Source organism: Gadus morhua, chromosome 11 (assembly GCF_902167405.1).
Source record: "Gadus morhua chromosome 11, gadMor3.0, whole genome shotgun sequence".
Taxonomy (NCBI): Eukaryota; Metazoa; Chordata; class Actinopteri; order Gadiformes; family Gadidae; genus Gadus; species Gadus morhua.
The window spans coordinates 13,452,669-13,475,290 of record NC_044058.1 but is presented as its reverse complement, the minus strand read 5'-3'; the positions used below and the strand labels follow the sequence as shown (position 1 = coordinate 13,475,290).

The window sequence follows — 22,622 nt, the reverse complement described above, 5'->3', positions numbered from 1 at the left end:
ACACACACACACACACACACACACACACACACACGGAGACACAGCTTTCCCCCTTTGCTAATAGTTATTTGCACTGTGAACACGTTATGCGATAGTGAAGTCTGTGTATGATAACAGTACTCACGGTTAGTACACAGTACATTCTCTAAATTCTTTCATTAATCGCATGTTTTCCAGGAAATCCCAAGGTAAAGCTTACAGACAACACAAACGTCATTTAATCACAAATGAAAACACAGACTGAAACACACACAAACAACCACCACCACAACCACACACACACACACACACTCTAAAACACACACACACACACACACACACACACACCCTCAACCTCGGTGATGGACCACCAGTTTCTCACAAGTTTAGTTTTACATTCCTCAATCAGGCAGCGAGATAGAGACGGGGGCTGGCGGAATGTGTGGGGGGGGGGCTGGGTGTGTGTGGGTTGGGGGGGGGGGGGGGGGGGCATGGAGGAGGCTGGGTGGGCTGGGGGTGTGGGGGGGGGGGGGGCAGGGAGGTTTGGGAGCAGAGCCGCTAGATTAGAGTGCATTTGGTATTCAGCGGTAGCCGGTATTTATCTGTCTGCTGTCTGCTCCTCCTCTCCGATCCGGTAGCGGTGTCACCCACCGGGTCGGCTCCGCGGGGACGAGGTGGACGCCGCAGACACGCCGTGGCCGCGCGCCCGTGTGCTTGCGTGTGTCTTTGACTCTGTATGTATGTGTGCGTGTGTGCGTGTATGTTTGTGTCTGTGAGCATGTATGTGTGTGCGTGCGTGTTTGTGTGTAAACGTGTTTGTCTGTGTGTGCGTGTGCATGTGTCTGTGTGTTGTTTTGTGTGTGAATGTGTCTGTTTGGGGACCTGGGAGTGACCTCACATCTTGGAAAAAAATTGTTCTTGGATGTCTCAGTTGATATCGCCACTTCAGGTGTCAGACGGCGGCAGGCCTGCAATTTGTTGCTCCAATAGAGTTATGAAAGCTGTGGGCCGTTTAAACGTTGCCAGGGTCAACAACCTTCTTCTAAAACAATAGTTGGCTTTTTGAATGTCTGGAAATGTATTAATAAGAATTTTTGGCTATGCATTGTTTGGTATTAAAATTGTCCAAAGTGTGCAATGATTTAACTTTTACTTCTAATAACACGGATAACGTCACTAAGCTTAACTGGATAGTCAAATGTTAACGGCTATGTGTATTTATAGATTGCAGACGGCTGGGGTGGTGGTGGTGTGTGTGTATCTGTGTGGGTAGGAGGGTGCGTGTGTGTGGGGGGGAGGGGGGGTCGAGGGTGTCTTCCCTGCACATGTGCTCCTGAATCTCAAGACCAGTGCGGGGGTCACATCAAGGTTAGCCCCTTCAAAGCGCCGTCTCGATTGGCCGGGGCTGGCAATTGTACCGAGCCAGTGAAACCCGAGCCGATTTTTGCGCACCCTCCCAAATAACACACACCCGACCACTCGTGTCCCTCCCTCCCTCCCTCCTTCTCCCTCTCCCACAGCCATTGTCAACTTCCATCCCGGCCGTCTGCTAGCTCTCACACACACGCGCACGCACGCACACACGGCTCGCTTTCTCCTTCTCTCTCTCTCTCTCTCCCTCGCTCGCTCTCTCTCTCTGCCTCTCTCTCTCTCTCTCTCTCCCTCCTCCGGCAACGTTTGATTGGAGCGGAGTCGCTGCCTTTTTTTTTGGGGGGGGGGGGGGGGGGGGGGGGGGTGGGGGGGGGCGGGCTTCAGTCTGCAGTTGGCGTCTAGTGAGCCCTCGTCCGCACGGAGTGACGGAGAACTGTTTCTCAGCGGAACGGAGAAGGCGAAGGAAACCGTACAATGCGTTAGTACGAGGAAACGGCAATCCCGGCGAAAAGAAAACCATTTCCCACACCTGATCGTATTCCCCGAGCCGGCCGAGGCGGCGGGGGGGACATGGCTTGATCGTAGGCGAAGTGTCGAGTGCTGTGTTCGGGATTTTCTTGTAGCAGCAGATTCTGCCGCCGCCACCAGGAACTTTTTTTCACTGTCGGCCCGACAGTGGCGGCGGCTCTCTCCCCGGAGCGGTGTCCCATTTTGCCCCATGCAAAACCTAACGGTCCCTGGCAGCCCCAACAACTTCAATGTCACCTGCTCTTGCAACTGCACCGCTTCCCAGCCCCAGGGAATGGAGATATGTGAGTCCCGCGTTCCCCTCTGTATTTACGGATATGCTTTCACCTTATTTTGACAGCAGCTCTATAGGACGGTGGGTGTAACCGTGTAATAAATGCACCGGCACCGTTACGCTTAGTGTCTGCTTTTTCCATATACTTCATAATTACATCAAGAAGATTACTGGGAATACTTCCAAGTATTTCTTTAGGATCGTACTTTACACCGAGTATGTTATTCGTGATTGTTTGGTTCCGGTCAAGTTCAATGTTTTGCTAGATATTTGTTTTATATATTTGATATTTTAATCTATCTTATATTTCTGGTTACTTTTGTTACGTGTGAGAAGTTTTCTTAGGACGTATTTTCCACCTAACAGCCCCGCAGTGATTGGCCGTGCCTACTGTAGGCTGACCCACAGAGGGTTAAATAGTTTGCCTAGGAGTGCAGACAGGAAATGCTGGAATGGTATGTTATGTCTGTCTGCCTTCTAAGCAGCTCACGGAGAACTATCATTATCAGCTATGCTGTAATGTTGCCTGTCGCCGGATTCGTTGCAGATGTTATTTTATGGCCAGACGTCCGCCGTGCAGACGCAATCAGACAGACATGGCAGAGTCAGATGAGCACAGGCAGATAAGTGAGATCAAAGAGAGAGACTATCCCACAGTCAGGCAGGCAGACCTATTGACCAACACACAGACACACAGATATGTAGACATTAAAAGTCACACTTGTAGCCGGTCAGACAGAAACAAAGAATGACGGACAGGCCGAGTTACAATGATGTGTAATTTCCATTGGGGCCGCCTAAGCCTCGCCTGAGCAACGTGAGTTGGAGGCAGGATATTAGATTCAGATTTGGCAGAAGTGTATGGATGTACTGACGCCACATTGTAACCAAGAAGTGTGTGTGTGTGTGTGTGTGTGTGTGTGTGTGTGTGTGTGTGTGTGTGTGTGTGTGTGTGTGTGTGTGTGTGTGTGTGTGTGTGTGTGTGTGTGTGTGTGTGTGTGTGTGTGTGTGTGCGTGCGTGCGTGCGTGTGTGTATGTGTGTGGTCTACTGGTGTTCCACCATATGTGTTCAGTGGAATCATTGTAAGTCAGCCAGGAAATTCTATACGATATGAAACACACTTTTGGTTATGTTACACCTCGCAAATTCTCATTTATTGACCATCCCAAGACAGAGAATACATAGAAGTGAAATAAATGTGCTATAGTCAGAGCATAAGCCTGTGTATGTGAATGAAAGGATATTTTTAAATCAGGATGTGTTTTATGGGGGTAAACTCTGATTTACTTTTGCAATAAATGTTTACCTACTTGAATAACCATGGACCCCCTTGAGAGGCCGGCGATGCCGAAAAAGTTTCAGATAATAATGTTGTTCTGTGGTGTGTGAGCCAAGTGGATACTTTCCTTGGCCCACTGGCTGTGTTTTAACTTGTCATACACATACTCATTTGCGTTGAATAATATTGAATGCTGATGGAAAGAAAGAGTTTTTCCTTTTCAGTTAGATTTCTTCTCTCTCAAAAGTCGCTGGCCTGCCTGTTTTATTTTCCACCCAACTGCACTGGTCCAGTTCTGGCGACTCTTGACACTGTATTGTATATTATTGTATTGTATTATAGTACTTAACTGTATAGCAACTGCAGTAGCTGCTATCATGGCTGTAACACGGGGAATTGATTGCCTGGCGATTGTGGTACTTGCACTTGGTTCTATGAACATCCTTTCTGTACCGACAGCGATATATTGATCCACTTCTTATGACAAATGTACTTATTGTAAGTCGCTTTGGATAAAGGCGTCTGCTAAATGCCCTAAATGTAAATGTCTTGAAGTGGAAGTTCAGAGCTTTTGTCACAAACCAAAGTTCAGCTCACTAAATGAGCCCATGGAAATTATAACGAGAGCAATAAAGTTGCGCTGAAAGGAAAGGCAAGTCCAAATTAACACAGGAAACCTCTAACCACCGTGGAGTCAGTAGCATGTCTAAGCTAGCCATGCAAAGCCATGCTAACCTTGGCAAAAAGGCTTAAATGAAAATATGCTTCAAGAGACTTGCCAGCAAAACATGGTGTGTAAGGAAGCAACTAAATGGTTAAACAGTTACCTTCCTGAAAGGGGATTCTTATGGCTCATCAAATTTACATTTTGTCTTCACTTCCTGGATAAGGCTAGGGGAACTTCTGGTTATTTGTGTGCTGTAAACCGTGTGAGCTGTAAATAATACAGAGTATGAGTAGTGTTAGTGTGTAGGTGGTAGCAGGGTCATCTGTCATGGCCCCCCCACACACACACATCTACTTGTACTGTCTGTTTTTTTTACTGGTTTAAACCGCATGCAGTAGACCCGTCCCAAATTCATGGTCGTACACACCTAGGAGTCAATACACACACGTGCATTTACACACACACACACACGCACGCACGCACGCACGCACGCACGCACGCACGCACGCACGCACGCACGCACGCACGCACACACACACACACACACACACACACACACACACACACACACACACACACACACACACACAGTCAGTCAGTCAGCACGCTTGTGCACACACACACACTGGGCTCAGCCAATATTTACCCTGCAGTCTCCAGCCAGACAGCCAATCCAATCTCATGTTAAGCTCTTTGTTGTTTATTCAGGCTTTGTATTTCTTTATGTTTGGCTTGTTGTTGAGGTGTTGTTGATTTGGAATCAGTTACTTTCTTTCTTTACTTAGTTATTAATTAGCTGACTCCAGTTAGGAGGGCCGTGGGGCGCTAGCTAGACCCCTTGGTATAGACCCAGTGGTATGGACCAGGTAGGGGATTGGATCTGTGCCAAGCAGACCAAAGAAAGGCCATATTTCCTCCCAGACCTCTTAGGTATGTTGTCTGCGCGTGTCTGAGCGAGCGGTGCTCCCTTAATTAATTTCAGCGGGACTTTAGACGCACCACTAATGTTTTGCTTTCCTGTAGTCGTGTTCGTCGCGACGCCCCTCTGGAGGGTGGATGGTTTCAGCCCTACAGCGGCAGAACATACTCTGGCCCTGGGAGCTTAAGGCCCAATCCCGTTTCTACCCCTTACCCCTCCCCCTTGTTTTGAAGGGGTAAGGGGAAGGGGTAAGGGGTAGAAATGGGATTGGGCCTAAGAACGGGCTCCTTGTGTCCAATATGGGTGGGGAGGGGCTATTTGTTTTAGTGTTTTTCTGTAACACCGTTAAGTTAACATCACACAGAGTTGTGTGGTCGGGGAACATTGACGCGGTGCTCTTCAAGTCACGCTATAGTTTCGTCCGTTAGGTAACTGTCTCTGTGAAATGAATTGACTGAAACCCCCAGTTTTTCCAGTTCCAATGAAACCGAGACAATATCATTTCGTTTTATCCCAAGGAGGTAATTAGGTTGTACCATGACGTTTCCAGGGAGGTGAGTCAGCGCTGACGTTAACACATTTCTGTCAACGTACTGCCACTTCTTTTTGAGAAATATTAAAAGAGATAAAAAAACAAACTCTGAATTACAAATTGGAAAAAAACACAAAACGTCTCAACTATTAGCACAGATCTGCCCCTCTGAGTCAATGCAGTCCTTTACCAAAACCCTTTCTATTTTGTTTGTTGTTACATTGCCTCTGCTTTCGTCTGCTTTTGTTTTGTCGAAGATTGTGATTCTGTTCAATGAAGTTTGGTGTGTGTGTGTGTGTGTGTGTGTGTGTGTGTGTGTGTGTGTGTGTGTGTGTGTGTGTGTGTGTGTGTGTGTGTGTGTGTGTGTGTGTGTGTGTGTGTGTGTGTGTGTGTGTGTGATGAGGTTGAAATTGGATTTACTTGGCTGCAAAAACTGCTATATCGCAAGTACTCAAGGATTCACTTCCTGTTGCGTTTGTGCTGGATGTGGTCATCTGTTGTTGGACCAATGAGGGTCCGCGCACAACAGAGGGTCTGCATGCGTGTGCCGGGTCAGCAAGGTGCTGACAGCCTGGTCCCGTCTGCCGCGACAACTCTGTTTATTTACCTTCAGAGAGTTTGAAACAGTTATGTATGCATAGTTATATATTGTTATACGTATAGATAACAATATATATATATATGTATATATATATAGTGGTAGTGGTGGCCAGACCCCTGGGCCAAAACATTCACGTCATCGTCATCCCTAGTTGCTCCTGGGACTCCCTTTGTGTCTAGGTTCTGTAACCCCCCACTATCCACACTCACACATACACACGCACACTCACGCACTCGGTCATATGCACACGCCCCCCCACGCTCCCTCCCCCAATCCTCAATCCCCCCTCCCCCAGTTCCCAAAATGCCCCAGGGACCTGGACAGATTTGTAGTCCCAGTGTGCTTTGAGACAGGCCATCCGTCACCCATGTGTGCTTATATATATATACTTATGTGTGCGTGTCTGTGTGCGTTTGTCTGCGTCTGGGTCTGCTGTCTCAGTCAGCATCTATTTGCGCTCGGCTTGGCTGTCTGAGATGCTAAAGAGCTGCAGCCAGCGAATCAGACCCCACTGTCTGCTCTCTCCTCCCCTCCCAGGGCTTTGGACATGAGCGGCATGCATTACAGTCAATCACCGCCGTCTAGCGCCTTCCAGACAGGCTAGACAGCACACAGACAAACAGGCAGAGCACTCTTCCATAGGCGGCCCGCCGATGCTGCCTCATACTGCCTCATACTGCCCATTGAAGTGTCTGGGGTGGGCATCTACCCCCTGTTTGTTTCTGTGTCTCCTTATGATGAAGAGCCAAATTCAGGGCAGCCCAACCCGAGAAGGGTCATCCTGCATGTGAATATGCAAGACAGCTCGGTGGTATATATCCTGACGGACCAATGTGATGCGTTCAGATTGGCTCTCCAAGCACGCACAGCAGCGATCTGCCGGTTAAAGAGCTTCCTGACATTTGGAGGCTGGGTTTTCATATTTTTTTAATACATGACAATGACCCCGTCGAATACAATAGAAACAATTTGTCAATTTGAACAAACACTGATTGGCTGCCTTCCACCAATGAAGCGGAATAAAATACATTTTTGGGTAAGATTTAAGGACATGGGACATGATGAATGTCAACTGCAGCTCAACAAATAGACGATTTCTAAAGAAAAACCTGTCGCTGTATGCTTCAGTGTCTGTTTTGCGTTGCAAATAACTTAAATTCCTATGGTTGAGATGAATGAAGGAATGCCATACTTGTGCTTGCTACTCGCAATAAATCCGGGGACTGGGTTCTGAGTTATATTCCATTCACTGGTTTGGCCCCACAGCCTAGTGGCCGAACAGGACACATTACACGGCTGAACCTTTGGACTGGAAGTCACTTCCACCTTCTATTGAGTGAGCTCGTCTCTGACTGTGTGGCACGCAAGGCAAGGGCAAGACCCGGATTAGAACCCAGAGACCTGGTCTGTGGGGTTTGACCCAATCACAGCTCTCCTTACCTCTGGCCCTTTGACCAGCTAGTAGCTCTTTCTAAATACACTTACTGTACGACCCCCGCAGAGTAATCCACTCGTTTTTGGGAATGCCAATTTCTTTGCTGTCAACCCTGTCAGCAACCCTAACACCTCCATCACAGATGCACATTGCATTGGAAGAGTATATTGTGTTTGCCTGACAAAACCCATCATTTTTTTCATCAATTTACAACGGCCACCAAAAGACGCACAACTGTTGGCACAATATGATCGTTATTTCTGCATTCCAGAAGTCCTTCGGCTAAAACCGCTGTTTCTTGTCCCAAAGACCTGAGCTAACCGTTGGCCGTCACTTCCTGACCCGTGGTCCTCCGTTGGCCGTACCCGCCGGCGCCATCACCACACACAGCCATCAGGTTACCATAGAAACCATACAACAGTCTGTCAGAGGAGGGTATAGGGGGTGGTGGCGGTGGATGCAGGCTGTAATCTCTGCCTGATGCCAGCTGAGGCAGCTGGGCAGATCTCTAACAAGGGCTCTGCTTCTGGCCTTAACACAGGAAATGATGAGGATTACACCAGAAAGAGAGCGAGGTGGAGTGAGAGACGGACCGAGAGAGGACAGGCTACCAGCAGAAGGATTACATGTTTGTGTGTGACTCTCTTGTGTTTCTGTTGCTGTGTGAATTGGAAGTGAAAGAAGCATATTTCACACCTTTTTCATTCTGCACAGGAAGAAGAACCCTCGCTACAAGTAGAATTATACCTTCATCACACGTTGAATGGCCGTTGAGACAGAGTTTTGTAGCAAGAACGGCATTGTGTTCTAGCTAATTAAGATGTTTTGTTAGGTACACAAGGAATGAATGAAACACAGACTTGATGTAGTCAACGTTGTCTTCATCAGAAATGACTAGTTTTACTTTGAATAGTAAATGGGAACCGGTGGGAAATGACGATAAGCGACGATTGAGGAACAATGTCAGGTTAAGTTGAATTCACCATGTTGATAGGGCTAGGCTTACACAGAGTTTTAAAAGTACACATTGTCTTATTGTCACGTTTTTGCCACACTGCTCATCAACATAATCACGATGTGATTTCGATTATTTAACCAAATCAGGATTGGACTAGGTTAAATGTTTGTCTTTCAAGCTTCTTTCATCGCATCATAAGATCCTGGGGAGACTTGGTCAGAGACAGGGCGCACTACACGTGACCACGGCACATTCCGCCCTCACGTCCTAGCCTCAAGTTCACCTGAGATCGGGGGGTAGGGGAAGGTTCAATAATAATTAAATCAGCATCAGTACACGTCGTAGGATTTGTCAGAAAATATGACAACCGTCCACAAATCGGTAGTCTTTACGTTGGGAGTGTCATACCACTTCCGGGATACCACGTCACAAGCTTTCGACCGATCCCTCTTCCCCCTCGTTCATAATCGCCTCCCAAGCTGATAGAGCTGAAAGTCTCTGACGGCAAAATTCTGCTGGAATCGGGCTGAATTGGTGAAGTCTGATCCTGGCTGATTACTGATACTCAAGTCTAAGCAGGCCTATGACAAGACACCATATGTCCACTCTTTCTTGCAGCTAGGCCTACAGTATGCGTCATTCATTGCAGCTCCACACACAAAAAGCATGACTACCCGGTGGGTATCTGTAAGTGGGTTGGCATAATTCATGTCCCTCTCTGAAACCTCCGCTGCAACAGAAGGCCTTCTATGTGGGGATTCCTCGGCGGTGTGGGGCCCTCTTTCAGCCATTCAACTGGGCTGCTCATTCTCTCCTTTTTCTCCCGTTGCAGTTTAACTCGGTTTAACCTCAAAGTCCGGAGTCAAGTTGCGTGGGCTGTGTGTGGCAGTGGAGAAGAGCCCCTGGTGCCCATATCCTTCTCCCACTGCCAGCCCATGCATCCCTCCCTCCCCCGTCTCTCTGCCTCCCCCTCTCTCTCTCCCTCTGTCTCTCTCTCTCTGTGTCTCTTGCTTTCACTCCTCTCCTCCTCTCTCTCTCTCTCTCTCTCTCTCTCTCTCTCTCTCGGGGTCTCTTCTGCTCATTAGTGATTCAGAGGGCTGTCTCATATTGGCCCCCCCCCCACCTCACTCCCCAGACACGGCAACTCAGACAGCGGTGTCTGCTACCAACAACTCCCCCCGCCCGACTCCCCCCTTAGCCCCCCCCTTAGCAGCCACCAGCTGACCCCAATCAGCCACAGGGTCTGCTCTATTGTCTGGCAGAGGAAGGGAGAGGCACGCACGCACACACACACACATACAGGCTCACACAATCACACACGCGCATGAACCCACACACAGACAGAGGGTCAGGGATAGAGAGATATAGACTGTCTAGTCTGGCTCTGTGACTCCCAACCCCCAACCTTAACATTTTAGATCAGTTTCTGTGTCTGTCTCCTCTCTCTCTCTCTATTCACCTGACCTCTCCTCTCCTCTCCTCTCTCTTCAGCTGACCTCTCCTCTCATCTCCTTTACTGTCGTCTTCTCTCCTAATCTCTCCATGTCCCTCCTCTGTTCCCTATCCTACCTCGTCTCCTCCACCTCTCTCTTCATCCTATTTGTCCTCCCCTTCTTGAGCTTTTCAGCTCTTCCCTTTTCCAGGCTGGCATGGAAACCATGGATGCAGTGTTTGTGTGTGTGTGTGTGTGTGTGTGTGTTATGCAAAGTGCTTTTAAACGGATCGGCTTTGTGTTGCTAACAAAGTTATCATACAGGGGTGTTGGATTCGTGGGCTAGTCTGATCGGCCAACTCTCCAGACGCAAGGCATGTCAATTTCTCCTTTGGGTTTGTTTTTTGGGCAACTAAGACAAAGGCATTCCTCCATCTCTTTATGCATGTTTGGATGTGTGAGTCACTGAGTCCGGGCGCTCAGCTGTGAACGAACACACAAAGCATCATTAGCCCCTTTTATGTAAAACAAATGATTGTCTTTGACCGCCAGGCCGCCTTGATGGGACTCTAGCTGGTCAGCTCTGAACGTAAGGTCGCTTAGCTGGGGGTCTCGCTCTTTCAGACAGCATTAAATCGAATTGACTCCCTTAACTTGTGAACTAATGTTGAACAATAAATGCACCAAAAAACGTCCATTAATTTAAGATTTTTAAAACAAAGAATAGCTGTGTTTCATTTCAGCACCAAGCACTAAAAAGGACCTGAAATAACTACAATCCAAAAATCGAGTATGGCTCTGCAAGTAACCAATAGATGCCTCTTATGCTGGGAAGATCACTTGTAAAACTGTTCCCCATCCTCTTTCACAGAGCACAATGAAGGGTTCACGGTGCGGCCATGAGAGTTTCATTACAAGGATGCGCCTACCAGCAAGTTCTACAGGAAGCTAGGGTTCTAGTGGGGCTGGTGAGCCGGTCCGATCCCCTCCAGATGCTGGGTCCTCCCAACTGCCCTCAGCGACCTGATTGATTTTTGACGGATGGCCTTGCGTACATTTTAGAGTGCTGCTCACTCACTCAAACAATGCTCTTGTGGTTGTTGTTTCCCTGGGCCATTACGGAGTATGTTGGTCCGTCAGTTGTCATGGCAATAGCTGGTATGTGTGTTTGTGTGTGTGTATGCGTGTTTTTGTGTGTTGGAAAGGCAAGAGGAAAGAGGTTCTGAGATAAAAAAAAGGGAACTTTTGACCAAACATTCAACTGAAAGCCCTAACACACAAACACACACACACACACACATACACACACCCACACACATACACACACCCACACACACACACACACACACACACACACACACACACACACACACAAACAGAGACTCACACACTCACAAACCTCATTCCATGCGGTAACAACATTGATTTCATAGCGCGCCTGTTCCAGCCACCTACAGGAAATCCAACGTAGCGCACTCTTCCCCGTCGGTCCCTGCTCTCCACTGGGGATCAGTCACTGTTGATGGTGGCTGTGATGGCGAGGAACAGCGCTCCTCCACGCCGCGGCAGGAAGTTCCTGTTTGAATTATTAATATAGGTCATAGTCATGGCATACAAACCCAGTGCCCGGCCCGGCCCGATGCCGTCCCAGCACTGTCCCCCCATACCCTGGTGCGCCCCGCTGCCACAACCTTCATGCCCACCAATGACCCCCTCCCCTGAGGTCTGCTTAAGCCCTCTGAGGTGCAGCCTAACCCATCTGTTGGACAGATTAACTCAGCAGTTCACCGACATAAGGCTGGGCTGAAGCGCCTCGGCTAGAGTAACTCCTTATGATGGAGAATAAAGCCACCGCTTCATTGCAGGAAGCATAGATTCCTGCACACACGCACGCACGCACGCACGCACGCACGCACGCACACACACACACACACACACACACACACACACACACACACACACACACACACACACACACACACACACACACACACACACACACACACACACACACAAGCACTACCACTAACTACTACCAACTCTGACTGGGCTGTCTCACTATAGCCACAAAATATGATAAATGCTGTATCATTTACCAAGTGTGTTCTATATTTATTATAAATGAGCATATTTAGAGCAGGTCTTTATGAATACAGAGCATTAAATATTAAAGCTGCTAACAATGTCCCTGCTTACGAGGAAGTCCAACATGAGAGTAAACCATTTGAACACATTAAGGCTTAATGGTTTCCTTTTTATTATTGGCTACTTGGAAATCACAAAAAGAGCAAGCCGTAGCAGCAGAAAGGATGAAGGTGGTAACAGGTTTGGGCAAGAAGCCTTCCGCCACACTTACTGAAGCATCCGTAAACGACAAGCAAGTTAGCTAGCAACAAGATGGCTTGGAAGTTGGCCTGTGAGTTGGCCAGAAAGCTAGCAGACAGGTTAGCATGCGTCTTAGCCTTTAAGTTTGCTAGCTAGAGAGTTGGCTAGCCAACAAGCTAGCTTGTGAGTTGGCTAGCAAGAGAGTGGACGAGCAACCGAGTCTCTAAACTCTTCGCTCAACTAGAGACCATCTTGTAGGGTTGAGCACACATTTGAGAAACAGACTAAAATAATGACATCCATTTCCATTGTTTAGAAAGCTCTTTCCCTGTTACAAACTGATTCACTATATCTCTAGTTTGCTTCACTATGGAGAATGGGGGCAGAGCATCATTTCCGCAAACTTCTTGTAAAAACTTGCATTGCATATCTCTGATTGTCTGGTTTGGTGAGAATAGTTGACCGAGTTTGCTTGTGAGTTTGCTTGTGTGTTGGGTAGCAAACAAGATAGCCAGCAAACAAGTTTGCTTGTGAATTGGCTAGCAAGGGAGTGGTTGAGCTTCACATTATTTCATGCTGCAGGCTTTTTCTTTGACAAGTGCTATATTTATTTAGCTAGAGATAAAACAGATAATTTTTCACATGATGAATTGGGTCTACAGTGTGTATGTGTGTGTGTGTGTGTGTGTGTGTGTGTGTGTGTGTGTGTGTGTGTGTGTGTGTGTGTGTGTGTGTGTGTGTGTGTGTGTGTGTGTGTGTGTGTGAGTGTGTGTCTGTGTGTGTGTGCGTGCATGCCTGTGTGGGTTGTGTCAAGGAGAGGGCTCAGTGATGCTCCAGTTAATACATGACTCTCACTGCAGTAAATGTCTGGCCCAATGTCAGAATGTCTAGCAGCAGTCGCACTGTGTGTGTGTGTGTGTGTGTGTGTGTGTGTGTGTGTGTGTGTGTGTGTGTGTGTGTGTGTGTGTGTGTGTGTGTGTGTGTGTATGTGTGTGTGTGTGTGTGTGTCTGAGAGCGAGGCCCCCTCCCCTCCCCAAATAGAGACAGACGTGCCCCCTCAGCTGTTTTTTGTCTGCAGGAGCACATGGTCACATGGTTATGGCCGAGCGACAGCGGCACAGATAGAGAGAGGGAGACTCAGACTGCTGGGGTTGCAGTAGACGCTGGGGGGCCACGCGTCTACACATCCAGCAGCATCCCCCTTCTCTTCAAGGAGCCCATCCATTCTCCTTCCATTCTCCTTCGTTGCAAACGGCTACACTTTGTCTTTCATATATATGTTTATTTTTTGGGTTGTTTGTTGGGGGTCGGACTGAATCAATAGACACAGCCTTGACTCAGAAAAAAAGTCGACCAAAGAAGCGTACCCACGTCTCACCGTGGTTACCGCAAACCTCCCCCGCCTTAAAGATTTGTGAAAGATGTCAATTTTCATCCCGGCCTATCAGAAGGCTCCCTTGGTACAGCTGAGCTCGCCGGGAGTTGGACTCCCAGAGCGGCATTCCAACAGCGCGAGCGAGCGAGGATGAAAGAGAGCGAGTGGTTGGAGGGTTAGTTGCTCTCTATCGCCAGCCTATTGAGCAAACTCAGGGTCAGGTGGTTTTGAATGCTCTATATTTGCATTCAACTTGGGAGGTCTGGTAACTACCCAAATTGATATATACATCACTAGCCAAATATATTCAAATATATCTATATCTATGAATAACTGGCCAGCCACACACCCGTGTACGGAAAAGCAACCACTTGCATGTAGTGTTCCTCGAAAGTCGATCCCACAATATCAAGGCCTGGTTTTATCATTGCTCTGCTCCCCTGAGGGAAACCTGCTTCACACACACACACACACACACACACACACACACACACACACACACACACACACAATCAAATATCTCAGAACATGCACAAAAGAAATATATACACGTATTTGACGTCTGAAGATATACCATTATATGAATTATAAATCCCTTAGACTTTCATAGTTCACGTGCACTTCTGGCTTCCACGTGCACGCATGAAAACGCACAGCGGGTCTATTCATGGTGGGCCTGTCGGCCGGGAGAGCCCCCCCACACCCAGGTTCTGGACCTGACTAGCTATACAGCTCTACTTTCACCCACCCAGACAACTCCCCCCCTCCTCCTCCTCCACCGCAACGTGACTGCAGCCTCTGCAGCCGCCCAGCCTCTGGCCGCTCCGTTCCAGACGTCAGCATGTGAAATAGGTATTTATTTAGTTGTGTTGTCGTCGTAGTCATCTCCAGTTCCGTTGCTCGGCATCACGCCGCAGGTTCAGCAGCCGGTCAGCGCTGAGTGTTCCAGCAGGGGAAAAAAACTAAAGTTCCTCCGGTTGCTTACGTTTCTTTGCAGACATGAACTTCCTTCTTTCGGTCTCATACTGCCTTGCCTCGCCTTCCTCTCTCTGTATCTCTCTGTCTGCTCCGTCTGTCGCACTCTCTGTCTCTGTTTCTGTCTCTCATTATCTCTGTATCTGTCTGTCTCTCTCTCTGTCTGTCTGTCTCTCTCAATCTCTGTTTGTCTGGCTGTCTCTCTCTCTCTCTCTGTCTGTCTTTCCCTCTCTCTCTATCTCTCTCTTTCACCACAGCTCTGTTGCCTTTTCTCTTCTCTCCGCTTCATCTTTTTTTCCCTCTCTCGGTCTTGTTTCCCTCTCGTTAATCCTGCCTGCCAGGCTTCATGGCTGTTAAGCATCTCAATCAGAGAGAGGGCGGAGGATAACAAAAAAGTGGTTGAGGTGGAGACGCGGTGCTTGTGGTTGGTGGGTGGGGGTGGTGTAGGCAGGCGGCTGGGTGTAGGGGGGTGTGGGTGTTATTTTGGAGGACGTCACTCATCTGGCAAACTCACTGAGGGGAGAACGTAAGCCTGGCGGGTTGTTTTGCTCCGTTGCCCGGGCACAATGAGAGCCCATGTGCAAGGCATGTTTCCTCACAGGGCTGGCCAGTGCTGGCTGTCATCACAGAGAGCGGGCAAGAGACATGGAGTAGGAGAGAGAGAGCAAGAGAAAGAAAGAGAGAGTGACAGACAGTGAGAGTGACTCATAGCTGAACGCAGCAACACACCAGCCTATTGCTGCTTTTTAGGGGATATATTTTGTTTCCCTTTTGAAATTGGAATACCGGTTATGTCAATAAAGACGGACTGGAATGCTGGAGTGGAATGTTCTTCTCCGTGTCTGGGATAAATCAGCGTTTATGACTTTTTTCCCCCCAGAAGGAGAGTGTGTTGACGGTTCATCTGAAATGAAAAACAGGAGTGATCATACTCCACCTCCAACCCACCTCACCCACCCCGCATGTGACCCGCTTTTGACCTCTTTTGATTGTATCTGCCAAAAGGAGGGTGGTTTTAGGGAAGGAAGGAGATTTGTGTTCCTACTTTTGCTTAGAGGGGTTGCATCCTCCACAGCGCATGTTTCAACACACTCTGTGGTGGTGGGGGGGGGGGGGGGGGGGGGACTTCTGGTAGCTGGGGGGTGATAGACGAGGGGAAGAGGAAGGTGTAAGGGTTTGTGCTCGGGCTGCGTTCCTGTCTAACACAACGTTGCGCGTTACGCGTAGGGAGGACACAACGAAGAAGAATCCCACTCGCTGGCGCCATCTCCCCCCCACTCTCTGTCTCTCCACCCTTTTTTTGATTCTCCTCGTCACCCTTCTCCTCATCTCGCTCTGCTCCACCGTGTCCAAGATGAGACGATCCCGCCGCTTCCTGTTCTTCAAGAACATCTGTCGGCCTTCATCCCCCGTACCGTCTCGCTCATTTCTTCTCATCCTCCTCCTCAGTTGTTGTTTTGTTTTTTTCTATCTCTCTCTCTTTCTCTCTCTCTCTTTCTCTCTCTCTCTCTCTCTCTCTCTCTCTCTCTCTCTCTCTCTCTCTCTCTCTCTCTTTCTCTTTCTCTCTCCCCCTCCTCTCTCTCTCTCTCTCTCTCTCTCTCTCTCTCTCTCTCTCTCTCTCCCCCCCTCCCTCTGTATCGCTCGCTGCTTCTGTTCTCCGTGTCTCTCTCGCTCTCTCGGTAAAGAATTCCCTCCCGTCCTCCTCTTTTCTGCGTCTCATGCTACTTCCGTCTGTGCCTCTGTCTGACTCCCCTCCCAGGGTGCAAACCTGCCAGCTCCCAGGTGACTCCGAGGGGGGTCCTCCGCTAGGCTCTGTTTCAAAATAGCATTTTTTTACCATATAAATACCACCTGTAAGGAACGAACTAGCTGGCTGATGTGCTTATTTCAGGAGGCATTGTTAGCTAATGCTGGCTAATTAACCAGCATTAAAATGAAAGAAAAAGCGGATTTGGTTATTTGATGGCGTTCTTGACCAATCACACTAACGATAATGTTGATAGCGACTAGTGGATAATGTAAGCTTGGTAATGAGGCATGGCCAGTTGACAGGTCCATGGTGGAGCTAGCCGGTTTCATAATGAGCCAACCCATAAACACGCACAAACCTGGCCTAGACTGACCTTGGTCATGGCTTACAAATTGACATGCACAGGTATAGACATAGAGACAAACACAATCATGCGGCTACACACACTCACACACACATACACACAGCCTCTTAGCCCTGACCCCAGTGTGACCCTGCAGGCTGGTTCAATCTCCCAGAGCGATGGAGGCTAGAGAGTCTGTCTGGCTTCATGACAGAGTTGGGGGGGGTTGGGCAGTGTCTAGACGCTGTCCTGTCTGGCAATGGTACACACACACACACACACACACACACACACACACACACACACACACACACACACACACACACACACACACCTGAGAAGGCAAAAGCCTAGCTCGAAGGGGAGGAGGGGGGGGGCGTTGTGTGTGTGTCTGTTTACGATTATTTGAGTAGTTCGTTTTTCCTTTTCTTGTCTGTGGTATTACAGTGCGCAATTTCCATCCTCATTTTCCCTGGTTTTAAAAATGTGTTGAATTGAAAATGAAGAGATTTCTGCTAATTCATACATTTTGCTCCCTCTCTTGCTCCCTTAACTCTTTTCTAGGAACATTACAAATGTCTGAATATTCATAAAACTATCCCATATTGCAATATTAATGCCATATTATCTCAAAAGCCCCTCTTTCCGCACTCCTGTGGTCATGTTCTATTCATGCAGGATGAGGCGCTAGCCGTCCTCTAGGTCGTAGCATGAGATAAAAGGACATGCCTCAGCCAATCGGTGCTCTGAAGCACAATCTCTCCTCCAATCACGTCCATGTCAGCGTTAACCGTACCCCAGTCTTTCAGTTTGGCTTTTCTTGAGCTTTTTTTCTGAGCGTTCCTGTCATAAAATGATCATTAACTTACACACCACGAAACGATGAATGGAGAAAGAAACGTGTTCAGCCGTTTCCAGGTCCTTCCGAGAGCGCTCCATTGGCACCCAGGGCCCGTCGCGGTCCAAGCTGACGGGGCTACTCGTGTTGAATATGAAATATTCATCTGCGCTCCGTGTAGCTACCTTGGAGCTGAGCTGTCGTAGTATTAGTGTGAGTCCGACAGGACGCTCTGACACAACGCGCGGATCGTTACAACAAAATCATTACACTCATTAGAAAGCATCCCTTCACACACCCAGTCCCGCCAACTGGGGACGTCTTACGATGACTCTCACCTCGTGCACCTTGTTCAGCTCCGGCTGTCAGGATGGGGGTGAACCTCCATCCTCTGAACCAATGGTGGGGAGTGGGGCTGCAACTAACGAGTACCTACTTACTCGATCAATCAAGGGATTATTTTTTCCATCAATCAATTAGAAATGTTATAAATAATAGCAGTAACCAGAGTCTTAAATTGGCTTGTTTTATTTGACAGGCAGCCAAGAAAAAGGAAAGTATCTATGAACCAAATATTTTAATTCCTTAATTCCCCATGCATCAAGCAGTCTGTTATTTGTACTTGATAAATTACCAAAACGTTTAATTGATTATACCGATTTTATTAGATAGATTTTCGGTCCAGTCGATTATAGTTGAAGTCCCTAGTTTGCATTTGTGGAAACAGGAAGTGATGATGATGGGGTGGCGGGGGTTGGGGGCGGGGCACAGCTCCTTCTATCCCATCCTGTCCCTTTCTGTCTTCTTGTTCTCCGTTTGGCTCCCTCCATTTATTCAATTTCCCTCAACCCCCTTCCTGTGTGTCAGACCCAGAGACCGGCAGAAGGAGAGATGGCTGCTAGCTATCTCCCTGCCACCACCTTTCTTGTCTTTGTTTCTCCTCCTTCCCGGCTTGCCCCCGTCGCCCTCTCCTCTCCGTCGTCCTTTCTTTCCGCCTCTCTTCATTCTCTCTGTCTCTCTTTACCTTCTTCCTGTATCTCATTCCCCCCTCTGTCTCTTCATGTTGTCTTCTGTCTCTCAGCCCTCCTTTGTTACTGAGCTCCACACTCACGCAGAATGGGCTCAAACCTCAAACCCACTCCTCAAACACAGAGGAAGAGGGAGAGGGAGAGAGAGAGAGAGAGAGAGAGAGAGAGAGAGAGAGAGAGAGAGAGAACACATGCCTGCACGCACACATAAACACACACACACACACACACACACACACACACACACACACACACACACACACACACACACACACACACACACACACACACACACACACACACACACAGCCTCTCTCCGCAGGGTTAAACGCTACTAAACTAGTTCATTTATTTCCACAGAGAGAGAATTACCGTAGGAAAGATGGAAGAGGGCCGGGCGCAGTATCTAGGCAGGTCTTTTGCATGTGGAGCTCAGTCGCGCACACGCCCGTGCACGAGTGCACAGGGCCCGTGCACGAGTGCACACAGAGCATGGCACGGAGAGCCTGCCGCTGCCAGGCTGTTATCAAGTGTCTAGACTTTGACAGTGCACCAGCTCCCCAGGGGAGCTAGGTGTGTGTGTCGGTGTGTCGGTGTGTCTGTGTGTTTTTCTCTCTCTGCACTCCCCTACTGCTTTTTCTTTCCCTCCTTCCTCCAGCAATTCTGTTTTTTGTTGTTGTCTCTCGTTCTCTCTCTTGTTCTCTCGTTCTCTCGTTCCTTCGTTCTCTCTCTCTCTCTCTCTCTCTCTCTCTCTCTCTCTCTCTCTCTCTCTCTCTCTCTCTCTCTCTCTCTCTCTCTCTCTCTCTCTCTCTCTCTCTCTCTCTCTCTCCCTCTCTCTCTCTCTCTCTCTCTCTATCTCTCTCTCTCTCGTTCTCTCTCAGCTCTCCGGTGACTGTCTGTGTCTTTTTCTCCGCATAACTGTGTGTGTGTGTGTGTGTGTGTGTGTGTGTGTGTGTGTGTGTGTGTGTGTGTGTGGGTGCGTGTGCGTGTGCGTGTGCGTGTGCGCGTGCGTGTGCGTGTGCGTGTGTGTGTGTGTGCCAGCCAGGTCGCTGCCATGGTACCCCAGCAGCTCCAGGCCTTGTTGATCACGGCACCGTGCCCAAGGATTACCATAGCAACGGCAGTGGCAGCAGACAGTGCAGTGTGTGTGTGTGGTTATATGTATGTGTGTGTGCGTGCTTCTAGTATTTTACAGAAATAAAAGTGTGTGTAGTAATGCATTCAGATCCTGACCTTGAACAGGTATGGTGGTCACTAGTGACAGTATTGATGTAGTCAGTAGTTACAGTATTGTGGTCAGTTGTAACAGCATGGTGTTCAGTAATAGTATGGTGGTCAGTAGTAACAGTTTGGTGGTCAGTAACAGTATGGTGGTCAGTAGTGACAGTATGGTGGTCAGTAGTGACAGTTTGGTGGTCAGTAGTAACAGTTTGGTGGTCAGTAGCAGTATGGTGGTCAGTAGCAGTATGGTGGTCAGTAACAGTATGGTGGTCAGTAACAATATGGTGGTCAGTAGCAGTATGGTGGTCAGTAGCAGTATGGTGGTCAGTAGAAGTATTGTGGTCAGTAGCAGTATGGTGGTCAGTAACAGTATGGTGGTCAGTAGTAACAGTTTGGTGGTCAGTAGCAGTATGGTGGTCAGTAGCAGTATGGTGGTCAGTAACAGTATGGTGGTCAGTAACAGTATGGTGGTCAGTAGCAGTATGGTGGTCAGTAACAGTATGGTGGTCAGTAGCAGTATGGTGGTCAGTAGCAGTATGGTGGTCAGTAGCAGTATGATGGTCAGTAGTAACAATATGGTGGTCATTAACAGTATGGTGTTCAGCAGTAACAGTATTGTGGTCCGTAGTGACAGTATGGTGGTCAGTAGTAAGAGAATTAATGTGGTCAGTAGTTACAGTATTATAATCAGTAGTTCAAGAATTGTGGTCAGTCGCTATAGTTTGGTGGTCTGTAGCAGACAGTATGGTGGTCAGTAGTAACAGTATGGTGGTCTGTAGCAGTATGGTGGTCAGTTGTAACAGTATGGTGGTCAGTAACAGTATGGTGGTCAGTAGTAACAGTATGGTGGTCAGTAACAGTATGGTGGTCAGTAGTAACAGTATGGTGGGACAGTAGTAACAGTATGGTGGTCAGTAGCAGTATGGTGGTCAGTAGCATTATGGTCAGTAGCAGTATGGTGGACAGTAGTAACAGTATGGTGTTCAGTAACAGTATGGTGGACAGTAGTAACAGTATGGTAGTCAGTAACAGTATGGTGGTCAGTAGTAACAGTATGGTGGTCAGTAACAATATGGTGGTCAGTAGTAACATTATGGTGGTCATTAGCAGTATGGTGGTCACTAGTACCAGTATGGTGGTCAGTAACATTATGGGGGTCAATAGGATTATGATGGTCATTACCTGTATGACACCCCATGTTGTGACAGGTCACAGAGTGCGTCCCCCAAGTTCCTCCAAAATCACTAGACCGATAACAATTGATTTAGGCTCACCCGTTGTCCGACCGAATCAGATCAGTGTCAATGTAAAGCATGGATGCTCCCATTTTCCATTTCCATTATTTCCAAAATGGAAACTTCTTTGTGTGCTTCACTGTTGTCGGGATCGGTTTTCTCCGGTATTATATCTCTCTTCTTCTACACCACTTCAGCTACCAAGTTAAAATGTTAACCTTTCTCTGTAGCAGGTAGTACTTTTCCATTCCTACACATCTTCCACCTGCGTTCAAACCCTGTTTTTTTTGCTAATGACACCATTAGTGTGTCATGGTTTCTGTTGAAGCATGCGCGTGCCACTCACAATGTGTTTTTCCGAAATATGGATGATTTCAATGTTCTGCTTTGAGAAGGACCCGCAGGCTTTATCAGAACCCAGGAAATGACTTCATACAAAGAGAGATGGAAAGAATGTGACAGAGAGACGGGGCAGGGAAAAGAAAGGAAACAGGATCAGGGGAAGAAAAGTGAGATTGAGAGATTCCGCCGAATGGTGAATATCCATCTAAAACCTTTTTTTGTCAGGATGATGTGGGTTCTTTTGTGTTTTTTGTCAAGCTGTCTTTTGTCTTCTCGCCCAAACGACGTAGACTCTTTTACTGCTTGGCAACAAAATATATTTTATGCAAATTGTACCTCTTATGTTGAATGGTAATATTTGGTTTGAATCAATACCTAGTTCGTCTCTCATTACAAGATGGATACGAAAACAGTAAGAGTATAAAAATCTACTTTTGGATCCCATTTCTGCCCCACACTGTTAGCAAACAAACCAAACCACAAATATTCAGAGACTCTTAGTTGGTGTGGTCGCACTCAGGGTCTCCTTCCAGGCAGAATTAGAAGCCTTTACAATGGTACTTTTCTTACCATAAAAGCCTCATTTTTGTACAAAAAGCCTCCATTTCACTCACCTCACTCCGACATTTTGTTCGGCTTTCTTGTTGCGTTGCTCCCAGACCCGGAGCTGGGACTGAACTTTGAGATATTTTTTTCTGTTTTCTTTCTTTAGTTGTTTTTTCCTATTTCAGTGTTTTCATAAAGTTTTGTCTCAGCTCTAGGGCTTGTTTTGTTGCTGTGATGCAGGCCTGGCTTTCATAATAGATGGAGCCTCGTCTCTCTGGCCTGATAAAAGAGGCATTTCTTCCCTTTCGGCCAGTTTGGCCGGCCCGCCATACCGCTGTACAGACAGCCCCCTGTAACTCAGCCCTCTTCCACTGGTGATTCATCCGAAGGTCTACACATCCCCCATGAGTAGCTAGACTAACCGATACCAGACGAGCTGATACTAGACTACACCGTGTCAATTATGTTGGCCAATGGGCTGAATACCTGGAATAGCTTTTACTTTCAATTATCATAGAAACTCTGTTGAAATGCTTCCAATGTCGGGTTATTTGACCGGTAACCACCTGAAACCGGACTCGTAGACTCAGATGGTGACCAGGACTTGTGTGGGTCTCAAGACGGCCATTAGCTTGGTGGCCATAAAGGTCTAGCCATCTCCTACTCAT

At 47.9% G+C, this 22,622-nt stretch overlaps 1 protein-coding gene across 2 annotated transcripts in view; it reads left to right on the top strand.

The window, feature by feature from the left end:
• The window catches only part of ldlrad4b (low density lipoprotein receptor class A domain containing 4b), a 152,733-nt gene that overhangs the window by 119,413 nt on the left and 10,698 nt on the right, over window positions 1-22,622 (top strand). Inside the window, exon 1 of one of the 2 annotated variants that reach the window (XM_030370748.1) lies at window positions 1,725-2,162. The exons of the other annotated variant lie outside the window; for it this stretch is intronic. Coding sequence (XP_030226608.1) covers window positions 2,069-2,162 — 94 coding nt within the window. The 5' untranslated portion in view covers window positions 1,725-2,068. Of the gene's footprint in view, window positions 1-1,724; window positions 2,163-22,622 lie in introns of those variants that run through there. 2 annotated transcript variants of the gene reach the window in all.